At 32.2% G+C, this 18,739-nt stretch overlaps 2 protein-coding genes and 1 pseudogene across 4 annotated transcripts; 2 read left to right on the top strand and 1 right to left on the bottom strand.

Annotated features, from left to right (window-relative positions):
- The first annotated feature begins 245 nt into the window (after positions 1-245).
- Positions 246-2,647, top strand: LOC130014708 (premnaspirodiene oxygenase-like). The gene is made up of 2 exons (XM_056104808.1): positions 246-1,269; positions 1,875-2,647. Exons 1-2 carry the CDS (start codon positions 274-276, stop codon positions 2,481-2,483), a joined length of 1,605 nt encoding a protein of 534 aa, XP_055960783.1. The 5' UTR covers positions 246-273; the 3' UTR covers positions 2,484-2,647.
- Positions 2,648-9,474: 6,827 nt separating this feature from the next.
- Positions 9,475-11,480, top strand: LOC126670620 (premnaspirodiene oxygenase-like; annotated as a pseudogene).
- A 1,422-nt stretch (positions 11,481-12,902) lies between these two features.
- On the bottom strand, positions 12,903-17,667 carry LOC126670414 (alpha-copaene synthase-like). Of its 3 annotated transcripts, none has more exons than XM_050364128.1 (7): positions 17,414-17,667; positions 17,066-17,330; positions 16,348-16,720; positions 15,560-15,778; positions 14,885-15,026; positions 13,886-14,134; positions 12,903-13,346 (listed from the first exon to the last, which is right to left on the bottom strand). In XM_050364128.1, the coding sequence occupies exons 1-7, from the start codon at positions 17,540-17,542 to the stop codon at positions 13,056-13,058; spliced, it is 1,668 nt and encodes a 555-aa protein (XP_050220085.1). In that variant the 5' UTR covers positions 17,543-17,667; the 3' UTR covers positions 12,903-13,055. The 3 variants fall into 3 exon arrangements, with proteins under 3 accessions (XP_050220085.1, XP_050220086.1, XP_055960452.1); XM_050364129.1 differs by having other exon boundaries at positions 17,066-17,327; XM_056104477.1 differs by lacking the exon at positions 15,560-15,778.
- Between the last annotated feature and the right edge of the window lie 1,072 nt (positions 17,668-18,739).

Genomic DNA, 18,739 nt, shown 5'->3' with positions numbered 1-18,739 from the left:
ACCTTTTTTAAATGAATAAGTAATTAAATAAATATAAGCATTATTTCATTGAATTCAATAATTAGATGATATATTTAACAAAATAGCTATAAGCCTATAACTGTGATGAATAAATGTCATTGTCTTTCTTTTATGAATAAGTAAGTATAATCATTATTTCATTCAATTAAATAATTAGTAAAAATTATAAGAAACAATTTTAAAATTTTATTTTTTCCATCCCTACATTCATATTTATGTGGTTTAATTATAAAACAGTTTTTTCTGCAAAAGATGACACTGCAACATATGCTTTATATCTCACTAGCATATCAATTACAACTATCCTTCCTTCATTTCACCGTTATTTATACTATGGATGACCTGAAATATTCCTTTTTTCTTCCCTTGTTGTGCTTCCTTTTGCTCATTTTCATTGTACGGAGAAATCTGAAGTTGTCCAATGCAAGCAGCAGCGGTACCTTACCTTACAAGTTACCTCCGGGGCCAATAAAGCTACCAATAATCGGTAACATGCTCCACCTCGTCGGCTCTCTCCCGCATCATCGTCTTAGAGATTTAGCCGACAGATACGGCCCTATAATGCACCTTCAGCTAGGCGAAATTTCAACTATAGTCATTTCTTCGCCCGAAACTGCTAAACAAGTGCTGAAAATCCACGATCTGAGCTTCGCCCAAAGACCCTTTCTACTTGCTGCAGGTATTGTCATGTATAATTTTAAAGATATTGCTTTTGCACCTTACGGTGATAACTGGAGGCAGATGCGAAAGATTTGTAATCTCGAGTTATTGAGCACAAAACGCGTTCAATCGTTCAGATCAATTAGGGAAGAAGAGGTTTTATTTCTTGTAAACTCAATTTCTACTAGTACAGAGTCACCAGTTAATCTGAGCAAGATGTTATTTGCTTTGTCGAATATTATAACTTTAAGGGCAGCATTTGGGAAGATTATAAAGCAGAAAGATGAGTTCTTGCCACTTATTCAGAAAACTATTCAGATGTTTGAAGGTTTTAGTGTTGCGGATATTTTCCCTTCAGTTAAGTTTCTCCATGGAATTACAGGGATGAAGCCTAAATTAGAGAGGCTGCATCAAGAAGCTGATATGATTCTTGAAAATATTATTAAAAAACATAGAGAAAACAAGGCTTTGGGAAGTTATCCGAAAGCGGGAGAAGCAAATACTCTTGTCGATGTGCTTTTGAATCTTCAAGATCATGGCAACCTTGAATTTTCCTTAACAACTGACTGCATCAAAGCGATCATGCTTGTGAGTACTAAAAATTAGTTCTAACTTTTTGTTTTTGTTATTTTCTTGAGGGTTAAAAACTTGAATGGTGTCAATTATTTTTTATATCTTTTAATTTGGTACAGAACAAATTATTTCGTATCAAAATAATATCAAAACATCGGTCACTTTCTAATTTGATATATTACCATGTTGGTAGCCATCTAACAAAACACTAATGTCTATTCATATAATATAGGATAAACCCAATTTAAGGTCGCTGAACTTTATGTTTTTTGTTTATCCGATCCCTAAACTTTCCTTTGATCTTATCTGGTCCCTATATTTTATATTTTTAGTTTAACTGGTCCCTCAACTTCCATTTGATCTTATCTCGTCGTCCTTGAATTTTGATTGAGGAACAGATAAACTAAAAACGTAAAGTTCAAGACCAGATAACACCAATTAGAAGTTTAAGGATGAAATAAACTAAAAATGTAAAGTTAAGGGATCTAAAAAATGTGTTAATCCTATAATATATTAATTGTTATTAATTGTCAAATAAACTTATTGGAATCTCATCTATTGAAGCTTTTTTAATCTACTAGTTTTTGTTGAAAGTAAGATCTTGCTACTGATTATTTCAGGACATGTTTCTTGCCGGAACCAATCCATCAGCTACAACAATAGAATGGTCAATGTCAGAAATGATCAAAAATACAAGAGTGATGCAAAAAGCACAAGAAGAGGTTAGGAATCTCTTTAATAAAAAACAACAAGTTATAGACGAAACAAGTCTCCAAGAATTGAAGTACTTAAAACTTGTTATCAAAGAAACATTAAGGTTACATCCTCCTGCTCCGTTACTTCTTCCGAGAGAATGTAGAGAGAGAGTAGAAATTACTGGATACGAAATCCCGGTAAATACTAGAATTATTGTGAATGCATGGGCAGTCGGAAGAAACCCTCGTTATTGGAAAGAAGCTGAGAAATTCAATCCAGAGAGATTTTTGGATAATTCAACTGATTACCGAGGAAAAGATTTTGAATTTATTCCTTTTGGTGGCGGAAGAAGGATGTGTCATGGTATGTCATATGGTATGGCCGTTGTTGAACTTGTACTTGCAAATTTGTTGTACCATTTTGATTGGAAACTCTCCGGTGGAATGGAACCTAATGATCTAGACATGTCTGAATGTTTTGGAGCTTCAGCTAGAAGAAAAAATGAGCTCTACTTGATTCCCATTCCATACTAATCATATGCAGAGATGCCAAGTTTTGTGTATGAACTTTCGTTTTTAGTCGCTTAAATGAATAGGCAAGTTAAATAAAAAAGATTTTCTTTTGTTGTTTATTTGTAATAGTTTAATAATTAAAGATAATGCATATTTTTTTTTTGAATAAATGATTATTGAATTAATCATTCTAATAACAAACACTGACTTTTTGTTCAAGAGAACTAAGAAAATCAATATACGAAAACTGTTACGTAATTGTAATTAAAATTGTCTTCGTAAATGTTCAAAAGTGTATCTCTTTTAGGAAGAAGACGAAGTTCAATTTAGAAAATAGAATCAAATTGGTAATACAATAAATCGTAGCTTTAATTTGAGAATTCCTTTAGTTAGGTGATGTATCGTAGCTTTAATTTGAGAATTCCTTTAGTTAGGTGATGTTTTTAGGGTTAATTTCATATAAAATCACCATCCTTACATGTTTTTTCATTTTAATCACGTTCTTTAAAAAGTGTCAAATAAAATCATCACCTTTCATTTTTTTGCAAATCTATCACGAATGTGAAAATTCGGTGTATCTTTATTGAATCTACAATCGGAATCAACAAGAAAAGAGTAAGATGAATGTATTTTGTATCTTAATAGGGCATTAGTCATATTAAAACATTTGTTTGGGAGGAAAAAGACATCAAATTTTACTCATCGATGATAAATTTGCAAAAAAATGAAAGGTGATGATTTTATTTGACACTTTTTAAAGAACGTGATTAAAGTGAAAAAACATATAAAGGTGGTGATTTTATATGAAATTAACCCATATTTTTATTGACTAAAAAGTTTCTAACGCGTTTGGTGGTGTCGTTACAATGTATCTCCTAACCTACTCACAAAACTACATACTTTTTGGAGTTTAATCCAAATTTTTGTGTTGGATATAATAAACTCAATGTTTTATGTTCTTCAACTTAATTACCACTATATAATAGTAAATTCTTGCATTGCAATGTTCACTATTTTGGGGAAATTTTATCTACTCTTTGGCAGTATACTATAATTTATAATTTATAAATATAAATTATTCTTAGGTTTTACTCAATTATTTAAATCCACCTTCAGCTCCAAATTTTCTTGTTTCCAATTATGAAAAGGTTTGTGACAGTAAAGTTATATAGTGCCAAACTTGTCATTGAAAATGTCTGGAAAGCAACAATATTTTTTGATTAGGTATCAATCACGATAAATTTGAGTTTTATTTTGCAATTTTAATGTGAGGATGAAAAGAGATCAATCATTCAACTCCCTCCATTATAATTACCAGTTAACCCCAAGCATACTGTCCATCAGAAATGACAGTAGGTCCCCTTCATAGTGGCTTTTATAATGATAATCTTACTATAATCATTTTGTGAATCACATATCTACTCACAATCATGTTTGCCAAAATATTTTAAAATCATACCATATTTACCATCACTGGTCCGGCCTTTGCCAATATACGCACAATCAGTTTAGATTTGCTAAAACATTTTTTTATATAACACGATTTTAAAAATATATTATAGGCAAAAGGTTCAGATTGGCCCTTGTGATTGGAGCCAAAAATATTTAGGCCCCTAAGATAAACTGTGGCTCACTTAAACCCCTGGTCATAAAAAATGGTACAAAAAGGACCATACTGTTAACTCCGTTAAAAATTCCGTTTTTTAAAGTAAAAAGTTGAGACTAGCCCCTGTGATTAAAAATTAAAACATTTAAGCCCTTATAATCTAAAATGAGTCCAACTTTTAAAAAAAAAATTATTTTAATTGAATGTAATTATCTTGATTATTATAAAATTATTTTAAATTAATGCTGATTATTTTTTTCCAGTTGAGTTATTTAATAGCTAATTTTAATTTTTTTATGTCTTATTTAATAGTAAAAAAAATTGAGTATGTTCAAAAAAATTATTTTTAAAAAACAAATATTTGTTTGAATAATTTTTTTTTGGATAAATGATAGGTGTATTAGCTCATCCACAAAATGCGGATGACAAAAAAGTCAAGAACAAACCACTAGAAAATAATCTAACGTACGAAAAACGTCATTCCCATTGAAAGGCAAAATATGATTCCTAGCTCGAAAGAAATCCACCACTTTGCAAATCGAAAAGAAAACCAAGCTATCAATATTCTCCGCTTCATTCTTGATTAACACCCTTTTATTGCTAGCCTTCCACAGATCACAGCTCATCACCAGCTCACCTAGTGTACTGAGAATTTCAGAAACCAAAAGTAATTCTCATTCCTTATCTGAATATGAAATACAAAGAAAGTATTTATAGAGAACATTGAGAGATATACACGAGAGATTATAATGGAAACAAAAACAATATGTAGGCAATAAGTCTCCAACGGTATAGCTGAAATCATGGGTTAGTATAAGGCAAGAATCTCTTTTGTTTAATGCCCATTGATATTGCAGCACACTCCATGATATTAGCTGCAGAATTTCTTATTTCCTTTATTTGAGTTTGAGTCAACCTTTGATTCTCTTCACCCTTTTTCAAACTGGAGGGAACGAGAGAGTGTACTCCAAGTTTGCTGCGAAAAAGACAGAAAGGTTGTTTTGGTAAGGGCTTCGTGAATATATCTGCGATTTGATGAACTGATGGAATATAGCGAGTGGTTAATGCACCGATGGCAACTTTTTCTCTGACAAAGTGATAATCGATCTCGATGTGCTTTGAGCGAGCATGGAAGACTGGATTAATGGTCATGTATAGAGCACTCTTATTGTCACAAAAAAGTTGAGGTGCTTCATGGAGTTTGACACCAATATCTCTGAGTAAAAACGTGATCCACACTATTTCAGCAGTTGTAGAGGCTAAAGATCTATATTCTGCTTCAGAGCTGGATCGTGAGACTGTTGGTTGTTTCTTTGAGGACCAAGAAATACAATTGGCACCTAGATATATACAATATACGGTTGTACTCCTTCGAGTGTGAGGGCACCCTGCCCAATCCGCATCACAGAATCCGTATAGCTTTAATGGACTTTGAGTCAAAAATTTGATTCCATAATGCATGGTTCCCTTGAGATATCGAATGATTCTTTTAACAGCTTTCATGTCTTCTACTGTTGGATTTTGAAGTTTTTGACACACCTTGTTGACAGCATGAACAATGTCAGGACGAGTGTAGGTTAAATATTGAAGAGCTCCTACTAAGCTTCGATATTCTGTTGCTTCAATTAATTTTGAATCTTGTGGCGTTAATTGAGTTTTGAGCGCCATTGGAGTGTTAAAATGAGAGCTGTCAAGAAGTTTTGCTCGATCAAGGAGGTCTTTTATGTATTTACTTTGGGAGAGAGTGATGCCACCGGAGAAACGTTGTACTTCAAGTCCGAGAAAATAACGAAGTTCGCCAAGATCCTTCAAAGCAAATTCTGAACTGAGTTGTTGTATAAGAGAGTGAATAACCTCTTCATTATTACCTGTAAGAACAATATCATCGACATAAATTAGCATGAGTATAACCACATTATTTTTGTGTAAAATAAATAAAGATGAATCAGCCTTGCTGCATATAAAACCAATATGAATTAAGAAATCGGATAAACGGTTGAACCAAGCGCGCGGTGCTTGCTTAAGGCCATAAAGGGATTTGTTTAATTTGCAAACAAAGTTAGAAAATTTTGGATCGCCAAATCCAGGAGGTTGCTCCATGTAGACAGTTTCTTTCAAATATCCATGTAGAAAGGCGTTCTTGACATCAAGTTGTCTCATTTTCCAATTTGATGTAGTTGCAATAGCTAGTATGAGACGTATGGTAGTTGCTCTTACAACCGGGCTATAAGTTTCTGCATAGTCTAAACCTTCTACTTGAGTATATCCTTGAGCCACAAGACGAGCCTTATATCGCTCTATGGATCCATCTTCTTTGAATTTAATTTTAAAAATCCATTTTGAGCCGACTATATTTGTGTTTGTAGGACGAGGCATGAGAGTCCATGTGTGATTGTCATGCAAAGCTTGTATTTCTTGTTGCATTGCCTCTTTCCAATGAGGAATATGAAGAGCACTTTTATATGATTTTGGAACATCATTATTGTTGTATGTGATATATGTCACGTGGCTCCTTCTGTCTCGAACTTTTTGAGTATCTCTAGCAAGTGCTGGATCAAGTTCAGGACATTTCTTCAATTTTAATCTAGTCACCATTGGAGTTCCTTGAGACTTTTCATTTTGACCTGCATCATGTAAATTTAAGTCAATATTAGGTAAGGTGCCAAAGGCATTAGAAGAGTCCAAAGGCTCATGTTCATCAAGAGATACAATATTTTCATTTGAACAATCAGGGGGATCTATATTTTCTGTTGTGTTTTGAAGCGCAACATCATCAAGGGCAACATCAGTAATGTTTGTTGAATTATTGATACAGTTGTCGCTTCCTTGCTTATCTATGTCTTCATTGTAACACAAAACTTCATTTGCTGTATTAGCGATGCTACTGTTTTGATCACAGTCAATACAAGGTTCCCCTTTTTGGATTGATTCAAGTTTGTTTTGAATATTGTTGGAGCTGTTACAAGGTTCCCCTTTTTGAGTTTGAGTATCCTTGCTTCTTTCTTTTCCATCCATTCAATCTTGTTTGGGAAAGTTGTAACCTCCAATTTTTCCTGCGATGTAGAAACTGTATGGGGAGCGTAAGGAAAGACACTTTCGTCAAAAATAACATGGCGAGAAATAAAAAATTTATTTGTTAATGGACAAAGACATCTATAACCCTTGTGCATTGGACTATATCCAAGAAAAATGCAAGGATATGTCTTCTTGGAGAACTTGTTCTTTTTATGATCTCTCAAGTATGGAAAGCATCTGCATCCAAAGATTCTTAAACTCCCATAATCAGGATCATAGTTAAACAATTTAAAGAAAGGAGTTTTCATATTGAGAGTAGAGGAAGGCATACGATTGATTAGGAATACTGCAGTAAGAAAAGCATCGACCCAATACTTAAGAGGAAGATTTGCTTGAAATAGTAAAGTTAAACCTGTTTCCACAATATGGCGGTGTTTTCTTTCAACTACACCGTTTTGCTCTGGAGTGTAGGGGCAAGAAAATTGGTGATGTATGCCACAATTTGATAAATGCGTCTCAAACGCAGTAGACGTAAATTCACCTCCACCGTCGCTTTGGAAAACTTTGATTTTCCTTTCAAAAAGGTTTTCAACTTGTTTTTGAAATTTGACAAAATTTTTAAAGAAATCAGATTTCTTCTTTAAGGGAAAGAGCCAAGTGTACCGAGTGCAGTCGTCAATTATAACAGCATAATATTTAAATTGTTGACATGAAAAAATAGGGGCAGGACCCCATAAATCACAATGCAATTTATCTAAAGGGAAATCTGAAATATTATTAGATAAAGAAAAGGGAATTTTACAACTTTTTCCCATTTGACAGCTAATACAAACCGACTTCTGTTTTTCCCAACTAGAAATATTAATCAAGTTTCTTGAATGCAAATGCTTTAGAAAATTTGAATGAGGATGACCCATTCTTTTGTGCCAAATACTCTGTGATGCTTTATGTGTAAAAATTGCTAGAGCTTCATGTTTCCTTTCATCTAAGGCATATAATCCTCCATTCTTGTAGCCTTTAGCAATTACTTTTCCCTGCTGAGACTTAACAAAGAAACTATTAGCATCAAATTGAATAGTACAAGCGTTATCTTTGGTTAATTGTCCCACGGAGATAAGGTTCTTTTTAATATTAGGAACAACTAAAACATTTTTGAGTTTTAATGTACCATCTGCTGTTTCAATATTTCCTTCACCAGTGTGTGAAATATTTAAAGTTTCACCATTTCCAACAAAAATAGTTTCTGCTCCTTTGTATCGAGTAATTTTAGAGAGTTTACCTGGATCATTTAGCATATGAGTAGTTGCTCCAGAATCAGCATACATGATAGGGTCATCATCTGGCTTTAAGTTCACTGCTGCAAGAGCTTTTTGTATATGATCCTCTGGCTGAAAAGTATGATCAAATCTATTCCAACACTCAAGAGCAGAGTGATTGAATTTTCCACATATTTGACAAGTTGTGGTGCCTTCTTTTCTTTGTTGCTGATTGTTATTTTTCCAATTGGAATTGTGTTCAGTGAAGTTTCTTCTAACCTGTTCATCACTATTGAAGTTCTGTCGAGGATTGGAGCTATGTCTGGCAGCTGGGTTAAATCCTCTTCCTCGAGAATTAAACCTGCCTCCATTGCGTCCCCGTCCTCGTCCTCGTTGGCCAAAAAAGGCATGATCATGTCGTGGCATGTTTTCTTGATCATCAGTGTTGTTCAACATCTGTTCATGAGCTTGCAAGGATAACACAAATTGATGGTAAGTAGGATAAGGTGGTTTTGTTAGCATAGCTGTTCGAAAGTCTTGATACTTGGGTCCAAGACCTGTAGCTAAATGAAACACTTTTCTAGTTTCATCAATAGGTTTTTTGATTGCTGCAAGACTATCGCAAAGACTTTTAAATTTTTTAAGATACTCATCTAGAGGGAGATTACCCTTTTTCAAAGACATCAAGGTATTATTTAATATCATTTCCTTTTCAACAGTAGTAGGAAGGATTTGTTCCTCAATCGATTTCCATACCTTGTGGGCTGAACTCATGTTTTCTAGAGAAATGAGTACCTCTGTGTCTATGTTTCTTAACAGCCATGCCGTTAGGAGCCCGTCATTCCGTAGCCAAAGAAGGTATTCTGGATTTGATTCAATTTTTCCGTCCTCCTTTGTGATCTCCTTTGCTGGTTCATTGCCTTCGATCAAGTGATGCGCCATGTTGATACTGTGAATCAGTGGCTCCATCTGTGAACGCCAAAGCAAAAAATTAGAGTTGTCCAGTTTGAGTGGAATAAGGCTGGAGCATTGGTGTAAGGTTTGTAAAGAAAGTTCAATTTCTGGTTGAATTTTGACAATAGCAGAAGAGGCCATGAGAATCGAAGATTTAGTCTCTCGTGTTGGCTCTGATACCATGAGAATTTCAGAAACCAAAAGTAATTCTCATTCCTTATCTGAATATGAAATACAAAGAAAGTATTTATAGAGAACATTGAGAGATATACACGAGAGATTATAATGGAAACAAAAACAATATGTAGGCAATAAGTCTCCAACGGTATAGCTGAAATCATGGGTTAGTATAAGGCAAGAATCTCTTTTGTTTAATGCCCATTGATATTGCAGCACACTCCATGATATTAGCTGCAGAATTTCTTATTTCCTTTATTTGAGTTTGAGTCAACCTTTGATTCTCTTCATATGCGTGAGGCCTAAATTAGAGAGGCTGCATCAAGAAGCTGATATGATTCTTGAAAATATTATTAAAAAACATAGAGAAAACAAGGCTTTGGGAAGTGATCCGAAAGCCGGAGAAGCAAATACTCTTGTCGATGTGCTTTTGAATCTTCAAGATCATGGCAACCTTGAATTTTCCTTAACAACTGACTGCATCAAAGCGATCATGCTTGTGAGTACTAAAAATTAGTTCTAACTTTTTGTTTTTGTTATTTTCTTGAGGGTTAAAAACTTGAATGGTATCAATAATTTTCTATATCTTTTAATTTGGTACAGATCAAATTATTTCGTATCAAAATAATATCAAAACATTAATTATCAATACAGATTGTAATCGTACGTGGTCACGTTCTGATTTGATATATTACCATGTCGGTAGCCATTTAACATTACATATTAGTATATTCATATAATATAGAATAAACCCATTATAAGGTCACTGAACTTTACGTTATCTGGTCTCTAAACTTTACATTTTTAGTTTATCTGCTCTCTCAACTTCCATTTGCTCTTATTTCGTCCTTGAACTTTAATTATTTTATTCTCTCGAGTCCTCAAATGGATAAAAGTTCGGGGATCAGATAAACTAAAAAATGTAAAGTACAATGACCAGATAAAATCAAATAAAAGTTCAGGGACCAGATAAACTAAAAACGTAAGGTTCAGGGACCTAAAAATGTGTTAATCCTATAATATATTGCTATTGATTGTCAAATCAACTTATTGGAATATCATCTATTGAAGTTTCTTTCATCTACTAGTTTGTGTTGAAGGTAAGATCTTGCTACGAATTCTTGTGTATGTTAAACTAATATTTCAGGACATGTTTCTTGCCGGAACCGATCCATCTGCTACAACGATAGAATGGGCAATGTCAGAAATGATAAAAAATACAAGAGTGATGCAAAAAGCACAACAAGAGGTTAGGAATCTCTTTAATCAAAAACAACAAATAATAGACGAAACTAGTCTCCAGCAATTGAAGTACTTAAAACTTGTTATCAAAGAAACATTAAGGTTACACCCTCCTGCTCCATTACTTCTTCCAAGAGAATGTAGAGAGAAGTAGAAATTAATGGATACAAAATCCCAGTAAATACTAGAGTTATTGTGAACGCATGGGCGATCGGAAGAGATCCTCGTTATTGGAAAGAAGCAGAGAAATTCGGTCCAGAGAGATTTTCGGATAATTCAATTGATTACCGAGGAAAAGATTTTGAATTAATTCCTTTTGGTGGCGGACGAAGGATGTGCCCTGGTATGTCATACGGTATGGCCGTCGTTGAACTTGTACTTGCAAATTTGTTGTACCATTTTGATTGGAAACTCTCCGGTGGTATGGAACCTAATGATCTAGACATGTCTGAATCTTTTGGAGCTTCGGCTAGGAGGAAAAATGAGCTCCACTTGGTTCCAGTTCCATACTGAATTCATATGCAAAGATACCAGGTTTTATGTATGAACTTATATAAAGAAGATTTGCTTAAATACTTTTGTGAACCAAACCATTTATTATAAATATCACATTAATTGTATATATTTTAACTATAATTGATGTGATATTTATTAATTGGTTATAACATTTATTGTGGACACGTGTTATACGATAAGTGGATAGTTTATAATCCTATGTGGCGAACTTAGAAATTTCTCAATGAATAGGCAACTTATATAAAGAAGATTTGCGTTGTTTATCTGTAATAGGAAGAATTCTTAGGTAGATTCAGTCCACCATGTCATCCGTGAACTAAGTCTATCACATAATGATATGTCATTAAAATTATGGAAATCTTCATTGTTCGGGGGTTCTTTTTTTTCCTGAATAAATGGTCAAACTGTTTTAAACTCCTAAACCGCTGTAGTACTAGATGTCTTATGTTTTAAACTTATATAATTGGTTTAGACTTATACTTTATTAGAGTAGTCCAACTATTTATTTATTATTATTGGCATGTTCACATTGTTTATGGTATTTATACATATTGCCATACTATTGGAGTTTATGATTTGAGACATTATACTGTGGATATATGCTGCCTCTATATACTGTTAGAATAGGCTGAAGTCTCGTTTTCCCCGAGCATCTAGTTCTATGCAGGTATATTGTATTAAATGATTATTGATATTATTCGCAAGACTTGCTACGTGTTTCGGTACAATCATACCCATACTCTTGCGCCGGCCCGACCTATAAAAATGGGTCGTGACAATAATAGAATCTTAGAGACAACTGAAAGAACTTAGAGAGAAATCTTTAGAATTTTTTAATTAAAAAAATCAAATTACAAATTGTTCTGGAGCTACATATTTATACTAATCAAAAGTAACCGCTCTTGTAACTAACTCTCTAAAAATTTATCACTAAGCAACACACCATCAATGTAACTTGAACACATGAACAATCCTATTACTTGCTGATTAAGAAACAAACTATCAGCATGTCTGCAAAACACACGAGTTGCTCTATTGATGCACTGACATCGCAAATCAGTTAGAAATGAAGCTTCAGTCACAGTCATGTGTTTGTTGTTGATCTTCAACTTGCTCTTTTTCTGTTGCAGTAGCTTTAGGATTTAATCCATAACTCATTTGACAAATAATCCCTAATTCTCATTTCATACTTGTTAAATCCATTATATTTTAGTATTTACTATTTATTATTCTTAGTTTAATTGTTTCAATTCAATCCTTAATTTGCTAGACAAATCGAAATTCATAATTTGTGGGATAAAGATTAGTTTTTCCTGTGGAATTAATATCCGGACTTCACAATCCTATATTACGAGTTAAAATCCGTATATTTACGGATTTTTACAAACAATGCACTCGACCAGTCCATCAGATTAATGAATATTTGTTGTTATTTATTTTGAAACAAATTTTCAGAATCATCAAAACTTAATAATTACATAATTAGATCAAAAAAAAGATATCACCAAATCCATCAATATATTGAAGAGATTAGAAAGAAAAACAATATTCACTAATCCTAGGTTAAGCGAAGATCATCATTCGACTAAATTAGATTGTGTATTTAAATGTCTGATCGAGAATATAGTGTCTTTTCTCGATCTTTTTATTCATTAATCATTCGTCAAACATAAATTAAACAACTTTCACAAGTAATCTTTATGCATAGCAAAAAAGACAGCACATAAATTAAAGTATGCCAAGAACCTTTAATCCCAACAAAACTCGCCAATTTTATTACATTTTTCATATTCAATAAGGTAATAAATTACGAAATAAGAGTACTGCTCAAAGGAGTACATGGTCCATAAGAACAGAGGCAACCAATTCTTTCAAGATATGAGAATTTGTGTATCCGTCTTCATCCTTATATATTACGTCCATTGCTCGTGCAAGATTCAAAACACACTCCAGCAGTGGCATTGGAACTGGAGTCGGGTTGAGGAGATCCTCGTTTATATCTTTCCATGCGTTTTCAATCTCCTTCCGAAACGATTTTACTATCTCTTCTTCATATGCACCGTATTGCTTCATGTAGCATTCAACAGCTGAAGCCACATGTTTTCTTGTTTGTTCAAACTGTATATTCATATAGATAGATTGGATTAAAATTAGTCTTGCATTGCTAAACAAATGACTCGCCATTGGTGATCATTTATGTGCGAGTTAAAATAACTCGTTTAGTTAAAGATTTAAATTTGAATATATGTTCTAAAAAGGTTACCAAATTATATTTTTTATTACCGCCTTACATGGCTTATGATTGAATTGCTGACGTGAAGAATATTCATGTGCCACATCAGCAAAATTAGATTAAAAAAAACTTTTTGAAATAAAAAGACAAATTACTTTTTTATGTCCACAACTTTGATTATTTTATTCGTAAAATAAAACTTCCTGCATAAAGTTGAAATATTTTAAAATTCGTTAATTGTCAATATTTTGGATATAAAAAATCACTATTCCAAAGAAAAACTAATTTCATGACATTTAAATAATACATTGATATTTATAATCTTTTTCGAAATAACTTAAAAAGGTTTAGTGACTCATAATATATATCTGATTCAAATATACTTATGCTTAAAATTTAGGCACAAAACTGACCATAAATTTACCTCATGAGAAACTATATCGTCCATTAGTCTACCAATAATTGCTGAAGCTCTTATAATTTTAGGGTCTTTCGAAGCCCACTCATAGGCATCTTTTGTTGCAATTTCCCCCAGGCCAAGAAACGAAGTTGTTGCCAGCATTGGATAACAACAAGTTATGAGTGAAACTTTCATATATTCCTCCATTGTTGGAATGTAATCCTGCTCGAGCCACTTAGCTTCGGCTAAGTAGGCTCGCGTTACTCTCTTCATCTAAATAAATATAAAATAAAGGTGAAATATGAATTGCTATATACAATTTATGAAATATTTCATATTTATAAAATTTGTCAATCAATCGTTGTCAAATATATATGTAACTAATTTGGAGCTGACGTGTTATATGTCTATATGTAATAAATTTAGCCTACTTGGCTTGTAGAACATCAAGCTATGTGAGCTTCAAATAAATTGAGGGGATATTTGATAAAAATTAAAAAGATGATAGAACAAACTGATAAAATTTAAAGAACATGACATATTTGATAAAGGGCTTAAACTGATAGGTAGATAAACTCATTTTGTCAAAATAAGATTAAGCAAGATGAAATACTATGGAATAAAAAATGAAGAAAAGATAATTACAATAAATGAAAAGCTTTACTCAAACCTCTAACTCCTAAATTTGAATTTATATCCTAATGAAAATAAATTATCAACTCAATAATGCTTTTCATTACTCTCTTGATCTAGATATTTAAAAATAAAATTAATAAAATTATATTACTATAGAATTGATAAAACAATTTCTTTTATTATAATGAAAAAGTTATGTTTATGTGTACAAATTGTCAATATCAAAATTGAGGTGTGTAAGTGACTAATTTATTGAAGTTTAAGGTCATAAATATATATTTGGCCTATAATGAATATGGGAAGTTCGAACCTATTAATTAACTCCTAAACCCGAAGTATGTGTCGTAACAAATATTAAAATAAAATTATAAAGTATATCTCACTCACTGCTTCTTTGGCATAATACAGGGAGTAAAGTGGCTTTTGTTCATTTGCAACATTTTCTTCATATTCATTGTAGATATCAAGCAACGTAATATAAATCATTTTCATGTACTCTGGAAGAGCATCTTTGGCCTTTATATCCCACCTGAAAATTAAGAATCATCAAACACTCTAATCTGATGGACTTCAAATTAATTATATAAGCTTTGGATAACACTAATTAATTAATTAATTAATGACAAAAGGTATAAAAAAATCCTCGTAATTTTCACAAAAGTACAAGTCAGCCCTTTTACTATATTCGGGTATAATTTAGCTCTTTTTGTTTTCAAATAGAACAAATAACTTTTTTCGTCCAACACCATTAGAAATACTCGTTGATGGCTGACATATTTCTCATAATCATATAGGAAAAAAGATCGAAAATAATTTATGTTTAAAATATTTACCAAAAATTTGAGGAGTTAAGTGCTCCAAAAATAAACTAAAAGAGTTTATTCGTTCGATTTTAAAAACACGAGGGTTTAATTGTTCAATTTTAAAAACTTAAGGGCTTAATTATGCCTAATAAAAAGGTTGATCTGTACTTTTGAGATAAAGTCGAGGATTTTTTGTACCTTCTACCTTAATTAATTTAACTTTTTTAAACCATTAAACCTTAAATAATTAATTTATAACCTTTGAATAGCATCTGTTAAAATCTCAGCTTCTTCAAATGTAGCATAGTTATCATAAGTATCATCCAATAAGGATAGAGTTCCGATTATTTTTGTCATCATTATTCTTGCAAAAGAATATTGAGGCTCAAAGTAAATTCCCATCATCCAAAAGTACAACTCCACAATTCTGTCTCTTGCATAAGGTAAATTTGTTGCCACATCCAAAGTTTTCCACCACCTGAACTCATAATAATTAAGCTGCCTTAGTACATAAATTGTTTATATTCAATTGTGGCATTCATGTTAGTTATATCCAAATCTAAAATAAAAATATAATAAGTATAATTTGCAACCTTTTCTAAAATAAGTATGTATATTAAACTTTTAAAATCTTCAATTTTAACTATTTTTTCATTTTTCAATTTCAATTATAGCTATTTGTTCAAATTAAAATGAAAAATATTTAAATATATTTTTCATATTATTCTAATTTATTTTTTTACCATCAAAAATTATAAATATAAAATAATATGAAGCATACAGTGAATATTTTTTCCGCTCATACAAATAATTAAAACTGAAAATATGAAAAATTAGCTAAAATATGAAAAAAAAAAATTGAAAAGTTAGGGTTTTTTTCAATGGTTAAGTCTTTTAAAAATTAATAGTTGGCTATGATTAAATATATTTATCGAAGTTAAATTAAAATTGACGTTTTTGAAAGATTGTGATGTAAAAGTGTGGTAAATATGAGTGATTATACCTAGTTTTTTTGTTTGATTAATTATTAAACGAAAGTGAACTTACTCTCTGACGATATAGAGCTCCTTTTGGTGTAATTTTTGCAACATATTGAAATCCAATTTAGCAAATTTCAACAACGTCTCGTCGTATGACTTCTCCATAGGATAGGCATCGATATAGTACCTTGTCTCTAACCGTGGCAAGCATTTTCGGATAGGACGGTTCAATGAATGACTTACATGTGTCGCAAGATGATTGGTTAATTCCGGCAAAAATGATTGAAGAGTCGCCGTAGTGAAATCTAGGGCTTCATCTAGGATATTTTCTCCTGGTATGCTAAGATGGGCTGCCTCGTACAAACTTAGCATGCCAAATACATCATTGGTAATGGATGTTTTAAAGTTGCCATCACTTTCTTTGAATTTGTCAAATAATTCTGCAAGGCCAGATAAACAATTTAAAACACATGTGAAAAGTTTCACACTTAATCTATTTATAATCCACGCTTTCATTTTTTTATTTGAAAATCAAGCGATTTAGTACTTTTATCTATTCAAACCACCGATTTTGAGGGACGAAATCGAGTTTGATATGATATGGTTGCACACTTTTATTTTTATCTACGATTTCGTCCCTTAAATTTAAAATTAATTTAATTTAATTTGGTTGACTAACGTCAAAAATTATGACGAATATGAAGGGTTTTTACTTTAATATCAAAACATTAGGTTTGGCACCACAAGTGTTTATATAGGTTACTGTTGGTTAAAGGATTAATTACCAGATGAAACCTTAATCCCATGTTGTCTGAGCAGCCGAAATCGAAGAGCAACACTGTAAAGGTCCTCGATCTCATCGTCGTCATCGAAAACCTTTTGCAGTGCTTCGTTTATCTCACTCTTGAAATGGTAATTAACGCCTAATCGCTGAACCGCATCAATCAAACTCAATATATTGCGAGGCTCGCTCTTCGTATTCCTTATCATTCTTCTCACTTCTAGCTTCAATCCTTCGTGTTGTCGCTCACTCGAAGCATCATTCATCTGCTGACGCGAAATTCATGATAGTTATATAAGCACAAAACAGTTACATAAAAGAGAAAAATTGCATGAAAAAAATGTAATTTGACCTTAGAATCAGTAGCATATTTGAGAAACTGATCTCCCCATATTGTTGGATTAAAACTGGAAGAGGTGCGTTTAACGTTGTCAGATGTTGGAATTTGGATCGAATAAACTGCTAATAATTGATTAAACATTATGGGGTATCGATCGGTACTCAAATTTTGCACCTTTCTTATGAAAACTTTTGTAATAGCCAAAGTGCTCGTGTATAGTTTGGCTTTCAGAAAATAAATAAATTAGAGAGAAGTGTGAAAGAGTTTATGGCAGAGGAAAAGTTGTGTGCTGCTATATAAACTAATACATGTCTAAATATTTATGAGGTCACATAATGGTTACGGAACTATAAAAAAATTACAAAATAGTTACCAAACAACAACTTTTTTATAAAACGGTTACCGAACTATTAAAAGTTATAAAATGGTTGCCAAACTATTATTTTTTTTTCACAAAATGGTTACCATTTTAATGATGTGGATAAGGAAAAAATGCGTAAAGTAACTGCTCATAAAAAAATTAAGAGCAAATTATTTAGAGGTCTCTGAGGTATATCATAATTAACAGTTTGATCCTTCTTGTTTTAAAAGTCTATTTAATGGTCCCTCAATTTTTATTCCTTAACTGTGAGATCCCTCTGTTAATTTGAGGGATCAAATTGTTTAACGGATTAAAACTCAGGGACTAAATTGTTTAAAAGTGAGGGATCAAATTGTTTAATAAAATTTAAAGTGAGGGATCTAATCGTTCACAAAATTAAAGGTTGGGGACAAAATCGTTTAAAAGTAAGTGTCGAAATTAACAGAGGGACCTAACAGTTAACGGAATTAAAACTGAGGGACTATTAAGTAGACTTTTGAAACAAAGGGGACCAAACTGTTAATTATGGTACCTCAGGGACCTTAGCGTAATTTGCTCAAAAATTAATAGTTCAATAATTATTTTATAATTTTTTATTATTTGATAACCGTGTTGTAAAACGGTTATAGTTTAATAACTATTTTATTTGTAATTTTCTATAATTCGGTAACCATTTGGTGACCCTAAAAATATTTAGCCTAGCTAATACATATATACAAGGCAAAGCCTTGTACATATTTGCCTAATTTACTAAACATTAGATAGAGCAATAACGGAGATATCACAACTGGGTAATTGAGTAATTAAAGGCATATCAGCTAGGTTGTGCGTCACTCGGTTCAGTTATTGAACCGAATCAAAAATTAAAACCTACTGTATCTATTGTTTGACCAGCTGAAAACCGAATCAAAATAAGGGAAATATTATTACACCATAGCCAAAGAAATGAACAAATAGGTTGCCCAATTTCTTTAAAT

The sequence above is a fragment of the Mercurialis annua genome, linkage group LG2 (assembly GCF_937616625.2).
Source record: "Mercurialis annua linkage group LG2, ddMerAnnu1.2, whole genome shotgun sequence".
Classification (NCBI taxonomy): domain Eukaryota; kingdom Viridiplantae; phylum Streptophyta; class Magnoliopsida; order Malpighiales; family Euphorbiaceae; genus Mercurialis; species Mercurialis annua.
The sequence above is the reverse complement of the archived record's forward strand: the minus strand, read 5'-3'. Positions and strand labels throughout refer to the sequence as shown.